Source organism: Passer montanus, unplaced genomic scaffold (genome assembly GCF_014805655.1).
Source record: "Passer montanus isolate IOZ18808 unplaced genomic scaffold, ASM1480565v1 scaffold19, whole genome shotgun sequence".
NCBI lineage: Eukaryota > Metazoa > Chordata > Aves > Passeriformes > Passeridae > Passer > Passer montanus.
Window position 1 is genome coordinate 9,690,714 of NW_024366480.1, and position 19,238 is coordinate 9,709,951.

The following is a 19,238-nucleotide window of genomic DNA, read 5'->3' on the forward strand; positions in this document are numbered from 1 at the left end:
GATCTCCATTAGAGAAAGATATTTTTAGCAGCTGTTTATGAAAACTAGTCTTTTATTAGGCTGAATTCCCTAGAAGTCATCAATAAATATGGAATTGTTTGCAGTGGTGGACTGTAGTTGGCTTTTTAAAATAGATTTGCTATACTATTTCTCAGACTTCTTGAAAGATGATCTCAGACAGCCTTTAGATCTCATATATGGCATTGCAGATAATATCCCTTTACCATGAATTTTGGTGAGAGCGGGTTTTCCTCCCTTCCATGGTTTGAGGCCTGATCCAGCAGCAAGCACAGCACCCTGATTAGGTGTAGCAAGGTGCTTATGCACAGGGAGGAGCTGGAGTGAAATGTGTGAGCTGGGCAGACCCGTGCACGAACCAAACCCCTGACTGTGGTGTTAGTGGTGAGTGCCTGCACAAATACTGAAGTGTGAGAATGCCCAGAAGACGCTTGGGCACAAGTGTCAGCAAGTGGTGCAGAAAGAGGAAAGACAACATTGCCCTCAGAAAAAATGGTAACTTTTTCTCCTTGTTTTACTTCTAGGTCCTACTTAGACATGTATAAGGTGATAATATTTAGTTACCTCTTCTGGTTTGTGCTTACCATAATCTTCATCACGGGAACCACAAGGATCAGCATATTCTGTATGGGCTACTTGGTGGCCTGCTTCTATTTCCTTCTCTTTGGTGGAGACCTGTTGCTGAAGCCCATCAGGAGCATTCTGCGTTACTGGGACTGGCTGATTGCCTACAACGTCTTCGTGATCACCATGAAGAACATCCTGTCGGTAGGGACCTGTTGCCTTTCCTCTGCCCTCAGCACTTCTGTTTCACTGGAAGTGTGCACAGTGCATTGAGCAGTCATTAAAAATCCTTCTTCAGGACCACAGCCTTCTGCAAGCACAAAGCAGTCTCCATTTCAATTATGCATTGCTAGGGAGTGGCAGTGCATATCCATCATAGGGAAATGTGCACCCATGTGCTCACTCGGGCTCTGTAAAAGCTCACAAACTGCTTTCAAAGGGCCAGGTTCTGGTTTCTTTGCCTAATGAAGTCTCTCCTTAGAAGTCTCATGAAAAGTGGAGTGAAAAAATGAGTAAGAAATGCAAAATTAGTCATGCTGTTGATAAGTAGTGCACATTTAATTAGACAATTTATTTAAATAAGAATTTTCATACTAGTATGAGATGCAGTTGTGTGATGTAATGTAATTAGTGAGGTTGACTACAAAGTTACACACTCCATTCCTGTTGCTTTTGGAACTAGTTAATATTCAGGTGGAAATAGATGTGTTTGATAATTAAATGTTACATTCTTCTGCAAAATATGAAAGATTTTTCTTGTATTAATTAACTCTTTTATATGTATTCTTGCAGTGGTACTGACAGGTGATTAAGACAAGCCAGTAATTTCAATCTTTTTGAAAGATAAATTTAGATTTATTCCTGGCAGTTGCTTTTTAACTTTGAACAGTTTTAGTGCTGGACTGCAAAGAACAGACATTTTTCTTTTTTCATTTATTTAAGTCACTACACTGAAATAAAATAGATTTATGGGTGGTTTGAATTTACAAATGTTCTAAATGCTTACATATGTGCTTCATTTTATGCTTGGGAATTCAGTGGAGCTACATGTGTCTTAAACTTGTCCATGTATGTTTGCAAGATTAAGTCAGTGATTTATAAAAGTTGCTTAGTTGTCACATTACATCGTATGCCAGATGTGTCCCTTTCTGTGCAAAAATGCAAACAAGACCCACATGCCTCCTATCTCACTGATAATCAAAAAATCAAATTCTGTCTAAGACTAGTTTGTGTCCCTGGTAAAGACACTCTTCCAAGCTCTTTCAGTAATGAGAATAATTTGGCTGCCCTTGGCTGTATTATGTCTCATGTAATGTAAAATGATGCAATTTTTCTTATCCTCATTACTGCTATGTCTTGTTATATGAAACTGCTCTTTTACTTTGCAGATAGGAGCATGTGGCTACATTGAATCATTAATTGCGAAGAGTTGCTGGGTGATTCAGGCATTTAGCCTGGCTTGTACAGTTAAAGGCTACCATATTCGTAAGTACAGCTTATTTTTCTCCATAATTTTCTATAAAGAAAGAATCACCTCAAAATCTTCTACCATATTTAAGTTGTGCCTATTTTGATTAGCAACACAGAATATTGAAAATATTTCACAGAAACAAGGGGGACTCGTATACAGAGAAAACTACCACCATCCCCATGCATCCACCCACAGCCAGCATTTGCTGTAAATGAACAATTCACAGATATTGACACTTAACACATTTTCCCATATATGCAGGTGATGTGATGCTCTGGTTTACTGTACATCTTGAGCTAAAAGGTCAGCTCACCATCACTGCATGGACAGGGCACCTTTTCCCTGCTGCACTCCTCGTGTGCAGTGTGGACTCCCCCTCCTCCCTGTGTACCAGGGTTCAGTGGTTCAAAGGGTAAACCTCTTCAGCTCACTGAAATGGCACAAAAGTGGCAACTTTTCTGCATGTATAGAGAGTTTAGGCAATTTTTTTTCCTTGTGATTATTTTCATGTGGTGATAAAAGGAATGGAGTGGATAATGTCTGTGAATGGAGATGAGAGAAGGGATGAATGAAGTATGGAGAGCAAAACCCTTCACATCTCACTGAGCTATTAATTTGTTGCCACTTTGTCCTGACATCCCAGATAAACAGTTTGAAAACACCTGCAGGGTTTTGGAGGTTTGTGTGTGTGTGTGTGTGTTTTTTGGGGTTTGGTTTGTGTTTTTCCTGAATTTAAAGAGCTGTTTCAGCCTAGAGAGTCTGCAGCAAAATTCTGAATTCCGGTCATCATGACTGATCCTAATAGGTAAGTGTGGAATAGCGGAAAAGAAAGTAAATACGAAGACACAAATTCACAGGATGAAAGGTGCCCAAGAATTCTTGTGTTATCCAAAACATTTTGGGCAGCAACAGAAACTTAGGCACAGGTTTTCAAATACCCCCTACAGGGTTTCGGCACAGCTTTGAAGCTCTTGGAGTTTGACCTTCCAGAGCTCTTAAGTTGACTTGCTTGCTTGAAAAGCCAGCTCTGAGCCAGAGCCCGTCCCTGGAGTCCTTCTACTGCCTTCTATAGGGCAGCATAGGCCATGGGGTTTATAGTCCAGCTCCACAAAACCCAGTTTTAATTTTTTAATATCCCCAAGAGAACTGTCTTACAGAGAATAAAGAAAGAAAGAAATAGCCCAAGCCAAAATCTAGGGGTAGGAGGAATGGGATTTCCTCTCTGCCTGTCTCCTCCTACCCCAAAGGAAGCAGTTTTGTGGTTTCAAATATTTCTTCTCTTATGCAATGGAAAGGAGCATTGACTGAGTTGTGGAGAGGAAAAATAAAAATATTAGGTGGTGGCAGTCAAAAAGTCATTTTGACAAAAATAAACCACTTATTTCTCCTGTTGATAATGTTCTTAATTAAAAAATGAGAGAAAAAGTCACTTTGAAGAGAAGAACACAAAATATATGCCATTTTAGGAAACACTGAAATAAAATAATTCAGTGTAACAAAAGATATGCCTTTTCCATTCTTTATTTTCAAGTACTTACTAAAGTAGGCTGAATTTATATGCAAATGGTTCACTTCTGATGAATTCTAACTTGTGGGACAGTGGCACATGGGACATCACATTGTTGGAAGCTTTTCAGTTTGTTGTAAAAGAAATTTTGGTGCACCTCAAATGGAAATGCATGACAGTTTTCTTTAGGAAGATCTAAAATAATTAAATTAATTTTAAAGGCTAGGATTATTTAATTAATTAAACATTATTAAAGAATTCTTAACACTGATGGTGTCTTTTTCCAGCAACGAGCAATGTAGATTGTAAACTGCCCAGTGGTGAAGCAGGAATCATTTGGGACAGTATATGTTTTGCTTTCCTGTTGCTGCAAAGAAGAGTCTTCATGAGTTACTACTTCCTTCATGTGGTTGCAGATATAAAAGCTTCTCAGATATTAGCATCAAGGTAACAGAAAATTTAAAAGAAATTAAATTAAACAGCTCAAATCTTTCATGGTGGCAGTACTTAGTGTTTACAATAAGTAGTACCAAAACAGTCCATTAACACTTATTTAAACAATACATGCTAAATTCATAATTGCAAACCCAGCTTTGACACAAGAAAACAAATTAATTGAGAATCTAATAGAAATTAAACAATTCTTTCTACCAAATACCATCTGCTGCTCCTGTTAAAAGCTCTGAAAGTGTGTTGCAGCATTCTCTCAACATCGATATGCATGAGAGAGAATGCCAGAGTTGCTAAGTCTTGGAAAGAAAATATTCTGCTGTCAGACCTTGTTTGAGACAATTCTTAGAAATCTCGTCACAAGAAATGTTGCAGGAGGAGGAAGACAGGAAAGTTCTTACATCTGGCTTGGGAGGAAAAGGGAACACTTTTGGGAAGTGTCACATCACTGAACACTGACTAAGTTTGGCAAGGAAGTGTTAACCTCATTGGGCTGTTACACCACAAGCAATCACTCATAGCCATCACTAGCACAGACATTCTTCTGGTTTATGATATGAAGGCAGATGAGGAATGAAATACTGGTTTTAATGTCTATAAAGTTTCCAAGAAATTACTTTTGTTAATATTGGAATAAATGTATTGTGGCTTTTTTTTTTTTCCTGAGAAGACATACAGACATTGATTTCTGACTGTATTTCGGGAAAAATTTGGCTTGCATGTAATGAAATGAAGTAATTTTTATCTTCCTCTTCCAGGGATCTTTTTAAGAAGGGGACATGTTTAGCTCCCTATAATAAACAAAATTCAGCCCTGTAAAGAGGGCTACCAAAAGACCTACACCTCCACCCCATGTTGCATTAGGCTTTTGTTCTGGAGTGAATTTCAGTGCTGATGCCCAATTATGCTGGATAATTGCATTTTTGTACTCTTTTTGTACCTCTTTTGGTATGCTGGGTTCACAGTGAAAACAGCATAAAGCAAAATCATGAGTATCAAAATACGTCCTACATAGCGAAATGTGCATCCAGAATGAAAGAGTGGACTTTTAAAATTACAACTTTTCTTCTTTAAAATTACAGCTTTTCCTGACAAAAGAAAGGCTTTAGATTGCTATTACTTCTTTGAGAGAGACTTTAAGACTCTTTTAAGAGCCTTAAGAGTTCATGTGTGAATTAGGAAGAATGGTCATAATGTTCAAATCAATTAACTGATTACGTTTCTAATGTCATGGGGTGGAAAGCCATATTCTTTTGGCACACCAGAAACTTGCTCAAGGGCTTGTTATTGTCAGATTGAAAGGACCATAGTATTCAGAGGGTAAAAATGAAGCTGAATATATGCTTATCATGGCCCTGGATAAAGCTGGACCTTGCTCACAACTACCAGGAGGACTGAGGCAGGGAATTGAGGTGATTATAATGCTGAATTGACTATAAAGAAATCCTGAGGGTGTGCAAGAAATCCTTCCTCAGCCTTGAACCTACTTGCGTTCTGTGTTTTGAGGACGGGAACTGAATTTCTTGAGAACAGCTGATAGAGGAGCATACAGGCTGAGTAGGATTCACCTGGTATTTGGGCTCAGATCTTAAAATGATTGTCTGTAAAGATGTTACTATTTTAGACAAATCGATTGTTTGTTTCAAGTCCTGGATTAGTTTTGCTTGATGCAGATAAGGTCATGTATAGAGGGAACATAGAATTCTCTTTTCTTAGTTACCATAGGGAAAACTCAGAAACATTTGACATGTCTTCTCCTTTTTCTTTTCCTCTGTCCCATTTCTGATGTAGGGGTGCTGAGCTTTTTCAGGCTACAATTGTCAAGGCTGTAAAAGCAAGAATTGAAGAGGAAAAAAAATCAATGGACCAACTGAAAAGACAGTAAGTATTTAATGCATTTATATATATATATATATATGCATATACCTATGAATACGTATATATATATATATTTAACTGATTGCTGGTATTTATCTAGCACCTTCTTTGACAGAAAAACTGGCTTCTGATATTTATCTAGCACTTTCTTTTATAGAAATGCTTTACCATTATTAGAATTTTGTTCTATATATCTGTTATCTGTATTCCTGGAAAATTTTGTTGCATGGCTGCTCTTTCTGTTTTATTTGTGGTTCCTTCTTTGGTGTTTGAGTGCAAAATATATGTTTAGCTTCACTGAAAATATTTGCATTCAGTTCAAGTGGCCTGGAGACCCTTTCTTTTTATACGGCCCATAAATCACTTTGGTTTGTATTGCATGCAGCCAACATGCTTCTTTGGTAACTGCAGAAAGTTGAAAAAGTTTCAAAGTTCCTTCAACAGAATGCATGGAAAGCCCTAACTGGACACTTCCTAACCAAGTGTCAAAGCCCACTCATGACAGTTCCTTCCATGATGCATAATGAAAAAATCATCGGAAGATTGCAGGGACCATATTTTCTACCTGTATAGAATCACATAATCATATAATTGTTTGAGTTGGAGGGGAAAACCTAAAGGTCACCTAGTTCAACCCCCCTATAATGAGCAGGGACATGGTCAAAGAGATCAATTTGCTCAGAGCCCCATCCAGCCTGACCTTGAATGTGTCTGGGGATGGAGCATCCACCACCTCTCTGGAAACCTGCTCCAGGTTTTACCACCCTCATTGTAAAAGCATTTTTCTTGTGGCCAATCTAAAGCAATCCCCTTGCAGTTTAGAACCATTGCCCTTTGTCTTCACAACAGACCCTGCAAAAAAGTTTGGCCCCATCTTTCCTATAAGCTGTCTCCAAGTACTGAATGGCTGCAATAAGATCTCTCCAGAGCCTTTTCTTCATGCTGAACAGCCCTAATTGTCACAACCTTTCCTTACAGGAGAGGTGGTCCATCTTCTAGTCACTTTTCTGGCCCTCCTCTGGACCAACAGGTCCATGTCCTTCCAGTGCTGGGCACCTCAGAGCTGGATGCAGCACTGTGGGTGGGGTCTCATGAGAGCAGAGGGGTAGAATCCCCTCTCTCACCCTCCTGCCTACTGTGGTTTGAATACAGCCTGGACACAGCTGGGTTTCCGGGCTGGGAGTGCCCATTGAGGCTCATGTCCAGCCTCTCATCCGTCAGCACCCCCAAAGCATCCTCAGCAGGGCTGCTCTCAATCAGTCCATGCCCCAGCCTCTGTTGATATCAGCAGTTGCCCTGACCCAGGCGCAGCACCTTGAATTTGGTCTTAGTTAACTTCATGAGGTTCCTGTACACCAGCTTCTTGAGCTTGTCCTGATCCCTGCAAAACGCATTCCATTCTTCAGCTGTGCCAACAGCACCACACAGCTGGGTGTCATCTGCAAACTTTGCTGAAGGTACACTTGATCCCACTTCATCCCCAGACAGTAAAAATAGCACTGGACCCCCAAGGGACACAATTTGTCACTGACGTCCGTTGAGACAAATGATCTTAAAGGGTGAAGATGTAGTACAAACAGAGCAGAAGCAACCAAATCCCTGGTTCAGAGTGGCAAGTTTCAGGAAAGGTAATTTTAAATGATAATAAGATAGTTGAGTGGGAGAAAGTAAACAGTCAGGACAGCAAGAAATCCAGCTTTCACTGACCAACAGAATGAACATCTATGCTTGGTCCTCCCAGCCAGCCCCTTCAGAGCAATGTGTCTCCTGTTTAAGGGCAGGACTAACAACAGTGTGGAATATTTCCCTCAGAAGTGCTGCAGTGTGTGTGTGTGTGTGTATGTGCATATGTTTAACACTTGTTTTCTAGGGTGGGTGAAAGTGTAAATCTAATAAGATTCCTCCTTTTGCTAGAATGGATCGCATCAAAGCCAGGCAGCAAAAATACAAGAAGGGTAAAGAGAGGATGCTGAGCATGAACCAGGAGTCCTCAGAGGGGCCGGAGATTCGGAAGGCTTCTGAAGAGGATGATGAAGGTACCATTAGCTACTCCTGTACCATATTTGCATAAGGATCTGATAGACCTGCTAGTTGGACAAGTGATAAACTGTTCTTGAAAACTGCCAGCACGTAACAACATTGTTAGCTGACTATCAGTTTCAGGCTCGATTCCACCAAAAAAAAAAATCTGTGTTATGTACTGTAACTAGGTTTAGAGAAAATGGTTCACTTTGAGGATACTGTTGGTTAACTTCAGGCTATTGGCAAAGAGCTGAAAAGAGTCAGGGTTTATTTTGGTAAAAATCATTATCTATAAAACACAGTTTTACAAATAGGTAGCACCAACATTTTTCCAGCAATGTTTTCTGGATGCTGTTCTGGATTTTTTTCAGTCACTGAAATGTTTGTGTGCTCTTAAATGTTATTTAAAATCATGGGCACTGATAAAATCATACCTGTCTGGTGCCACATTTCAAGCATTGAACTGAGATCTGCACTTACTGGATTCAAAAATTTTGGAGCCTGAAATGTAAGGGGATTTGAGAGGAGGGAATTTTTTTCCTCTTTAAATTACAGTCAACTGTGACAGGATGTTATAAAACACAAACCCCAACTTTTTAGCTGTTTTAGAGTGGAATGCTGTTTTAACTTCTGCATAAATCAGAGTACTTCTGCTTAGTGGTCATGGTTTTGAATTATTTTAATATTAAATGTATTCAGTAGACCTGACATCTGATGTGCTCATGAAATTTTAGTTCTTTTGAGAGAAAATAAAAATTATTAATCAGTGTAAGAAATATGTTTCTCATTTTGTAAAATTAATATTTGAACATATTTTATTTTAGGAGATGCAGACAAAGAGAAAGCCAAGGGCAAAAAAAAGCTGTGGTGGCGGCCTTGGGTTGATCATGCTTCCAGTAGGTTTTCTCAATCCTCTTACAAATATGTGGATTTAACCCTTATATCCTTGACCAGAATGAAGGCATTCCCATAGCCTGTTTGTTTTATGCCTGATTTTGTGATTGTGACTTGATAGAAGGCTTGTTTGGTTTTTTTTTTTCCCAAAAGTGATTTCTACTTTTCAATCTTCAAAGAATTTGACTATATTGTGAACTTCTGTGTATTGGAAGCATAGTTAGCTCATGATACTTTGAGCATTCTTAGAAAAATATCAAATCAGATAAACATGTGCTGAAAAGAATCTGTCTTGACCCCAAAGGTTGAAACTCCCTGATACTGCACAGCTCAATATATTTAACAATGTGAATGTGAAAGTTTGCCAGTGCATTCTAAGATTAGTCATAACTTCTTTTTCATAAACACATATCATACATCTTTTTTTATGGTTCATCAGTCATTTTAGTAGCAACTGTAGAAATCTGAGCACCACAGTAAGGTAGGAAGACTACTCCCAGAACTAGGCTGTGTAGAGCTCAGCTCCATCTCACTGGTGTCACTTTAATGTATTGTTGATGTCTGTTGCTTTGGTATTTCCATTTTTTTTAATGTTTACCTGAGAGCAAAAATATATCTAGCCTTGTGCACAAGATGTTATTAGCATGTGTCACTCATATAATTGGTGCATTATGATGCAATTTTTTTGTAGCCCAGCCCAGCCATAGGACAGAGTTCTTTGCTACATTATGGATTTGGTAGAGCAGGAAAGCTGAGTAGGCTGCAATCTCAAATCAGATGTCCTTCAACTGGATGTTTGTTGAATGAAATCAGACATGAACTGTTTAGTAACCTCTGAAGATGTGAAAAAAATACTTAAATGTAGGGCACTGATCAGAGTTAAATCATAGAAACACAGGATCACAGAATGTGCTGAGTTGGAAGGAACTCATCAGGATCATCCAGTCCAGCTCCTGGACCATCCCCAAGAGTCACACCATGTGCTGACAGCATTGTCCAAATGCTTCTTGAACTCTGCCAGGCTGGTGCTGGGGCCACTTCCCTGGGGAGCCTGTTCCAGTGCCCAACCACTCTCTGGGTGAAAAACTTCTTCCTGATATCCAACCTAAACTCCCCCAGTTCAGCTTCATGTAATTAAAAATATGAATGTCTGTATTTTGTTTGGTCATTTAGTTTAAGAGCTACTCCAAGTCATAATTTTACACATTTACATTTTGCTTCATTTACCTATGTGTATTTATTTATAAATTCAGCAGACATATATTTTAGCAGAACATGGTATCTTTATTTCTATCAAGTCACAAGTAAACTGTGCCTCTATTTTTGTTTTTCTAAAGGGCACACTGCCACTTTAGAGAGACCTATCCTTTTCAAAAGCCTTGTGAAAATAAAATTCTTGTCCCATAATTTCATTAGAACAACAATGAAAAAAACAGATAAAAACTATAATTTGTGAGTTTTTTCTATAGAATTTCAAGCTACCATGACTTTGAAGGAATGGGATATGGTCTCTTGTTTATTCATCACTGGTTCTGTAGTAAGAAGAATTGCACAGAGAGATATTGACTTTGGCTTTTACTTATTTCATCCTCATTGTTTAATGTTCTTAGGTGGCTAGTTGCATTTTGGTGTTTAAATATTGAGCATTCTTGAAATTATTTACTGCAATAATGCAAAGCCTTGTGGGAAACATCACAGACCCTGACCCTACAACCAGCAGTTGCCTGCCACGTGGCTTGCATCCACACTCAGTGAAACATGGCACTGAGTGGGTGTTTACAGGCATGCAGACTGGGAGTAGACCAATATTCCCCACTTATTCTTTTTGGAACACCACTGTAACTGCAGCATTCTGCACCATTCTTCATCTCAGTAAATGGGTTTGTGGGTGTATATATGCAAATACTGAAGTCACTCAAGCTTGAAGTTTTTAATTTAGATTTTATTGTTATTTTTATATCACTTGCTATAATTTTATTGTGCAGAAAGAGACCTCATTTTGTATATCATAGCAATTAAAACAGTCATGAATTTGGGTCTGAGTAGAGCAGATAAAAAGCATCAGTGAGGATGTCCTTGTTGGTGTTCACTCACAATCTCCCTTGTAGGGAGGTACGGTTCCTCCTGTGCTTGTGGATTATTTTTGAAGTCCACAAAGATCAGCAGGAGTTAGGACCACATGCTTAGATTCTCTTGTGTCACACAGTTGTGTGTGATGTAGTGCAAAAGATGGTGACTGCAGCTGTCCTGGGGAGCACTTTCCCCCTGGGCACAAGCAGATGATGGGATCATGCTTTCACCTGCATCCTCCATCTCATCCCATGAAAAGCCTGTACATCCCTTTTCTCAGTTGGAGGAAGCCACATTTTGCAGTACAAGAGGGGTCTCCCAAGTCCAGTCTGGCCATGGATTGTGTTACTAGTAGAACTTGGTCTCTTCAGGAAGCCTTGTAGGTGACTGACACGCCACTTGCTCCATTTTGATGTGTGCAAGAGTGCATTATTGCTATTCAATCATACCTCTCTCCTGAGCTGTAAAAGGGATGGAACTGCTGCACTGGAGTGCCCCCTCAGATATGCTTTAACCTAAAAAATTTGTAGGGAGATCAATGTAGTTTTATTTGCTTCCAGATCAGATTCCAAGCCTGACTGAGTGCTACTCTGAGCCTTTACAAAGCTGTAGTACCATAGAGGTTTTCCCTAATGTCAGACCTTACCCAGCTGATCTGCACTGACAATTTCTGTTGCTGACTATCAGATACCATTTTATGAAAGAGAACTGCAGGCTTCTGGCTCTTAAAATACTTTCATCTCTTCAATGCATTTTAAATGGGCCTTCTTGGAAGGCTCAGCACCAAAAAATCCATTTGTTTCATCCAGGAAATTTCCAAACTTTCTCTTCACCTCAGTGCAGCAATTGGAATGGCTGAAGCAGACTTTCTGTCCCTCTGCAGGGCATGCATTGATGCTAAAAATCATAAGTGGGCACATGAGGCACAAAATTCCCTCTGTGAGGGAGTTTAGATGGCAAAGTTATGACCCAAATATCAGTTCTGGAAAATTTCACAGCCTTACCCTGAGGTTTGTAAGTAGTTATATATGATGATCTGCACACATGATCTGTGCAGAATTCAAGGTATGATTGAATTACAACAACTGTTACTTTTCCAGAAACCTGTAATGATGGATAATGTTATATGAATATGTATTGCTCCATATATCCAGATTTTGTAAATTTTCATCTAAATAATTGTTCCTTCAAATATTTCAGCTTAAATGTGGCAATTAATTACCAGTTTTCACTGCTGAATGTAATGCTGTGATTTTTATTTTTCTCTTGCTCATTACCTTATTTTTATTTCTTTTGTTTCCCTTGTTTGTTCATGTAGGCCTGTTGCCATCTGTGAAACAAAAACATTGCTTCTGTTCAAGGATATAAGGCCTAGCTTAATCACTGTATATCTATGCTGTATCAAGGTTTCAGAATCTTTCTGAATCCATGGGCAAAAAATTGAAATTCATTTGCAATCATGTTAATAGAATCCAAGGGATTTGTGTTAAACAAGCCAAGGTTTTCCATTGCCTCATCAAACTAATACTATCCCATTGCCTAGTTTAAAGGATTCCCTCAGTGTTTTAAAGAGAAATTCTGTATTTTTTGTCCAGTGGTACTGTTCATATAAGTTCATTTCACCTGCTGGGCTTTATTTTACTCCCTCAAATAATCATAAGTCCCCAGTAAATTTAGATTTAATTGTCATTTTTCTCTAAAAATGTAACCTTGTAACTTGATAAACTTCAATCCTTTTCTTTACATTTTCTTTTTATAGGGATGCTTTCCTTAGTTCTTGTATAGTTCTTATTCATGCCCAAAGCATTGCAGACTAACATCAAATAAATGGCCTGAGACCTTTTCATCTCTTGCTTCTTCTCTGTTTTCACCTCTCCTGGTTATGAATTTTTAAATGACTGACTACCTGTTCATAGGTCTTGGGGGAGTTGAGAATAGAATTTTCCAGAAAAGTAAAAAAAAATATTTTGTTTCACTTAGTGGTCAGAAGTGGAAATTATTATTTGTTTGAGACGGATAGTGAAGAGGAAGAGGAAGAGGAAAAAAAAGAAGAGGAAGAGCCTCGAAAAAAATCTGCTTTTCAGGTACTTTGTAGTAATTTGCGATCTCGTTGACACCTGGAAAAAAATGTACATTTCCCATAACACAGGCACATATGTTAAAGCTGCCAGTTCCTCTAAATTAGTCCACAAAAGTATTGGAAATTAAATTTCTTGCTAATTAAAAATGTAAATTTGCGCTATGCTTTAAGCATTGCCAGATTCTTGCTGAAACTGTACTAGAGTCATATCTTCATTCACTTATGCCTGAAGATAACAAAAATACAAAAAGCAAAGGTTAAGAACCCAAGCTTTACTTTTTTCTGCATTGCAATAAAGATAGTTGAGGAAGCTGACTTGCTCCTGATGCTACTGTGGAATGCCTCTGGTGTTTTTTTAATTTTGAGGAGGTGTTATCATTCCATGAAGAAATAATCCCCAAAATAAGCATGTTTTCATGGAAAAGAATACATACTTAATTTTAAAAAATATCATTGAACTTAGTGGGCCAGAGAAATATATCCTTGGATTAGAAAGATCTTAACATTTCAAATTACAAAAGGAGGCTACATCCATTTATTTTCTTTCATTTTAAGAGCAGTGTTAATTAATATATTTGCATTTTTTAGTGCCAGACTATGGTGATGCAGGACAATATTGTAATGCTAAAAAGATATCTGAGGTTTCCTACCTGGTTTGCTCCATGTGGACTGGGTGGTGTTAGACAATATCAAATGCAGTGGCTTAAATGAAGAATGTGGTTGAAGAAGTTACTGAAATACTCCTACATCTAGGATTGCTTTTGCTTTTAATGAATAAAGTTTCACTTGTGGAAGAACTTTTTTGAAATGCTGCGTGAAGAAGTTACTGAAATACTCCTAGGATTGCTTTTGCTTTTATAAGAATAAAGTTTCACTTGTGGAAGAACTTTTTTGAAATGCTGCAGAAGTTTTTTGGGTCTATAGCTTCAAAAGCTTAATCAAAGAAGCAGATTTTTCTAGCTGAGTATTCCCATCCAGATGCCGCCTCACATCACTGCGGAATTGACGCATTGCGGAGCTTTCAACCTGAGCAAGAGCAAGAAACTGCCTCCATGCTTTTCTATTCCCTAAGCCAAAATCCTTCAAACAAAGCGTCTCAGACAACATTACTGAATTACAGGAAGAAATGTTTTATTTAACTCATTAATAGAATGTGCCTTTGGTTTATATATTAGCATTGCCAGTTGGCTACATTGATTAAACTGCCTGCATGGCAATGACATGAAAAAAAATCTGACCTTAATAAAGGCAAAACAAAGCTAGATCAAAATAATGTGATAAGTAGGTTTTGTTTTGTAGTATTGCACTATTTTTTGAATATATTTTGCATTTAACTTACCTTGGGTCACAGAAATGGCTCATGGCTTTCTAGGTCATTTTTCTTTCTGGTTTTCATGCAGGTATAGAGGAAAGTTTGCATTCTTCTTTCTGCTGATTTATTAAAAAATTGGTGGCATCATTTTGTACAGATATGCTGATGCCAAGCACTGAGCTAAAGAGTTCTATACTTGAGGTCAGAAATTAACAAGATTATTTCATTTATGCTAGGATTTGTGGTTTTTGTTCATCTCAGTCCTGAAACTATTAGTTTGAGGATAGAGGATCTGTTCATTATTTCAAAACAGATGTTCTGGATAGGTGGCCTGTTCTGCAGTATGTGCAATATAAACATGCTGGATGGCTTTATACAAGCAGAGAATTGTATAAAACAGAAAATCGGTTTTCTTCAGGAAAAGTTTGTTCATCCTATGGTCATCATACTTTCTTCACCTTCCATCATGATGCATGAGGTCTTAGTAAAAATAGTAGCCAAGTGAACTTGGTTGTAGATTCTGTTAAAGAATTATTTGAATGTATGATCTTTCTTTCAGTGTAAATTGTGTTCGGTATCCCCTTCAATGGTTAACTTGGAGATTTTAAATGTTAGAGAATGCATGCAGTTAAGAGTCATATTATTGAAATTTTAATGTGAACAACATAATGATCTTTTTCTCATATTAAGGTTTATGAATGTAAATTTGTTCTTAGTATTCTAGATACAGTAATTAAAGAGATCCTATTAATTAATATTTTCTGCTTTACTACTAACTACTCTTGCTTTGTCCTTCTTTATAGAGAGCTATTGGAAAATTTGCTTCAGCCATTTTAGCCTTGCCAAAGTCTATCATTAAACTACCCAAAACTATTCTTCAGTATTTAATCAAAGCAGCAAAGGTACTTGACATTTTGCAAATGCTCAGTACGTGACTCACCCCATAGATCCTGACATAGTGTAGATATACCTCTGTCCTCGTCTGCATTTTTCCTCTTATATGGATTAATAAGAAAAAAGATGACAGCTAAAGTCTCATTCCTAGTAAATGCAATGCAACCTTTGGAGTGGTCAAATTACAAGCAAAATGGTTTGTCCATTTTTACGCATAACCCCAGAGAGAAAATGCAGACCTAAATTCTTATTTTCTTTTGATACTGATTTACAAGATGGTAACATCAAGTTGCATGTGTCTTATGGTCACGGTGGTAATTGATCTCAGGAAGCTGGTGAAAGGTTTGTTAAACACACATTCTGCTCCAAACCCCTTTTTAGTTCTCTACTTTTCTGGCCTTAATCATCACAAAAAAAGATTTGTGCATCTTCTCTCTTGCCCTGCTTGAATACATTTAGCATTTCTTAACTTTGGGCACTGCGTATAATATTCCACTCCATATATGACATGACTTTTGTAAGGAGTGAATGTTACAGATTGAGTACCAGCTCCAAATTAGTATCCAAAGATACTAAATTGGAAGTTAGTGCAGTGGTAGAAATCTAAACTAATATCTACCCAGTATGCTCTTAAAATACTCCCTGTTTAGCATAGGTAGTTACATTAAACTTATATATCAAATTCCTTTTCTTAATTCTAATTTTCTACCCCCATCCAAGTCTGCCTTTTAGCTCTAATTTCTTTATTCACACTATAATTGTGGCTAGTGCACACTTTCACAGTTAAATGACAATAGAAGATGTTGGCAGTTTCTGACTCCAGTAAAGTAATGTGGTGTTAGCTCATTCAAGCATCACCATTCCCCCAGATCCCCTTCATTAGAAAACACCTGTTACAAAGCAAAGGGAAATCAGGGCCTCTGGTCCCACACATTTTCTCTTATGGTGCTTGTTTTGAACTACACGGACTTACAAAAATAAATGTACAGACTTTGAGAGATTTGGAAGAATGTCTTCTTCTCGACAGTATCAAAATAATTTCCTCTCCATAGCTGTATATATTCACAAAACAAAACAATGTATTTTTCCCTTTTAAATTAATTTAACATCAGTGTAACAGTTTTTAAAATAATACTTTAAATGTTCCAAAGTGATTTGCATAGGAAAATTCTAAAAACATAAAGAAATCAAATAGAAATTTTACCAATCTGTCCTGTGAGGGGCAATTCCAGCTTCACTGAGATATACGTGTGTTGTTGTCATCATCTGCATGTTTGTGCTGTGAATTAATTAGATAGAGCTGTTTTGTTACTGTGCTTTTTCAGCTTCTTGTCTGCATGTGTGTGCTTCCCTGCTCTGTCTCTGCCAGTGGCCTGTGTTGCTTAGAAGTATAAGACAATTGAAGATAATTACCATTTCTCAATGGAAACCATTAAATGAGCAAAAGAACACCTTTTTTTCCCCTAAAGAGCTATAGAGAGATAAAATTACTTTAGTTTCTGTTATTGACATACATTTTGTCACATAGGGATAAAAGATACGAGTTTTGTTCATTTTTTTCTGTAACCTTCCTTCAAGCTTAAGCAGAGTTATTTAAAAAGTTACTTTTTAGTAACTTTTTAAACATTTTTGGGGCTTTTTTACCCACACTGCTATATCATTTATAAATATCTTGGGCCAATTCCAATGCTTTCTGCAGTCATAGAGGTCAACAGACTGTTGATCTGAGTGAGTGCTGTGAGCAGGATGTTGTCCCATAAAATACCTTGGATAAATAGGTAAGTATTACTGTCTTCATTTTAAAACTGGGAAAACAGAAGCAGAAGGATTCATAAGTGACTTACCTGAAACAACATTGTTAAAATCAGGAAGCAATCTGAGGAATTCCTGAGCACCAGTTTTGGGACCATGTATGGATAACAAATCTATGAACATTCCACTGTTTCCCTCCATACAGAGGGGGGAAAATACCTAAGCTGTGAAAAATACAGTTAGCTGTACAGGGATATCTCTACATCTCTTGATGTTTTAATTAGTGAATTGCAGCACTTTCTCTAAAAGTTTTCTTTGCTCTGCATCTTGCCTGTAATGTGATAAAGTAGAAATACAGAATTGAGAGATTCAGACAAGGTAGCTCAAATGCACAAAAAGGCATTAATTCCCAAAGTTCAGAGCATAAATTTTTGTGGGTTCTAATGCAACTTGGGTCACCCACAAGTAATTTCACATTTGGCTTTACACTTACAAAAATAGCATATGAAAACTCAGAAGATCTGCGGGGAAGGTGTTTGATTTGGGATAAAAAATATTTCCTTGCCCCCACAGATCTGAATACATTTACTCAAACGATATAGTCCTGCTTGTGGCTTATTCTATGGCTTACTCTCAGAACAATAGGAACCTTGATATAAATGAGTTCTTTTCCTTCCAGTTTGTTTATCAAGCCTGGATAACTGACCCTAAAACAGCTCTACGACAGAGGCGCAAAGAGAAGAAAAGTTTTGGGAAAGAGAAGAGAAGGCGGAAAGGATCTGGGGATGGTAGGTAACCTTTCCATTTAAAAAAACACCATATTAACTGTTGCCTGTTGTTCCTGGTAGTGAAAGGCAGATGAGGTTTAGAGGAGAAGCGCTCTCAGTGCTGGCTAGGAACTGAAAAAATTGGCTGGTGTTATTTTCCTGCACCAACCCATTGCAAGGTCAACCACAGCCACGTCCTTCTGTTCTGCATGGCACACACTGAGGGGAAGATGGGATATATGTATTTTCCATGGAGTTGCAAGAAATACCCAGAACTTTTGTTGAGTAGGAAGATTCAACACATTGCAGAAAACACCAGCTATGTGAAAGCATTTGTGGGAGTACTTGCAATAGCAAAGTATAAAGATGTAAGTTTATAAAGCAAATAACCTGGTACTTAGAGCATATCTCCAGAATATAGGAGTGTAAATTACAGGTGTTTGGCAGAGCAAGGACATTACCCTTTCACTCCCTCATATCCTAAAAAGTTTTTTCTTTCTGTCCAGGCTAGAGTTCATCAAAGTCACTCTTCTCAATGTATTCCCAGGGAAAGGTGTTGAAGAACTATTTCATGAGGGAGTTCCCAAACACCTGTAGTTCAAGTGGAGCTGTTAAAAAAAATTCCATTAAATAGCCACATATTATTCATTTTAGCCACATTTCCTATATTGTTCCCTAAAGAAGCTTGAGTTGATACATGAAGAAGAATATAAAGAAATATTTTTCACTTTCCATGTTGCAGTTACTGAGGAACCCAAATATCCACAAACCCATAAATTCAGTAGATAGCAAAAGGAAAACATACAAATGTTGATTTGGTTTTGGTGACAGTGTAAAATCTCTCATGCCCCTGAAGAAAATACCAGTTTATAAGTGGTTTATATATCTTTATGTTTTTCTCCATTTTTAAGCTAGAAAATAGAAATTCAAAAGCTTTTCTGGTCAGTATGGTTGGGAGGAAAAGAGGAACCCATACAGGTTTAATCAGCTGGGCATTTGCTCTGTTTGGCATCTTTACCTGTCAGAAAGAAGGAACTTTATAAGTGGGCTTCTGCCACTGAAACTGTAGCTGCAATTATTGGGCATTAGATAGAAGGAGGATCACTTGTTTGTCCTTTATTTCTGCCTGTAATTCCCCAATACTCTTTGTCTGGCGGTCTCAATAAATACATGTGGTGTTGTCAGAACAACCCTGCTGCTTCCTGTCAGCCTGAAGGTCCCACTCAATTCCCTCAGGTTTGGTGGGCCAGAGGCAGGAAAAGATCAGAGCACTGCTCAGGTTGTCCTTTGCAGGAGATGAAGAAATGAGCTCAAGTGTGAGTCAATAGAAGGTGAGACTGCTGAGTGTGGCTGAGGAGTGACTGAAAATATTTGGGTTTACACCACCAGATGATCTCACTCAGCAGCCTATCTAGAAAGAAACCACTGCAAATTACAGGAGAGGGACAGTAATCCAAGAACACCTTCACTGACAGGGCTGTCCCTTCCCTTGAGTGCTTTGGAAATGGAAATTGCTTTCTGTTATGGTGGTAGGTGAGGAACCAGTCCCTACTGCTTAG

General features: G+C 38.0%; 1 protein-coding gene across 1 annotated transcript in view; it reads left to right on the forward strand.

Annotated features, from left to right (window-relative positions):
- PIEZO2 (piezo type mechanosensitive ion channel component 2) overlaps nucleotides 1–19,238 on the forward strand; it is a 287,457-nt gene that overhangs the window by 233,306 nt on the left and 34,913 nt on the right. The window contains exons 28-36 of the mRNA XM_039706337.1: nucleotides 543–786; nucleotides 1,971–2,067; nucleotides 3,848–4,007; nucleotides 5,802–5,891; nucleotides 7,803–7,924; nucleotides 8,735–8,806; nucleotides 12,855–12,958; nucleotides 15,070–15,168; nucleotides 17,592–17,700. Coding sequence (XP_039562271.1) covers nucleotides 543–786; nucleotides 1,971–2,067; nucleotides 3,848–4,007; nucleotides 5,802–5,891; nucleotides 7,803–7,924; nucleotides 8,735–8,806; nucleotides 12,855–12,958; nucleotides 15,070–15,168; nucleotides 17,592–17,700 — 1,097 coding nt within the window. The remainder of the gene's footprint in view (nucleotides 1–542; nucleotides 787–1,970; nucleotides 2,068–3,847; nucleotides 4,008–5,801; nucleotides 5,892–7,802; nucleotides 7,925–8,734; nucleotides 8,807–12,854; nucleotides 12,959–15,069; nucleotides 15,169–17,591; nucleotides 17,701–19,238) is intronic.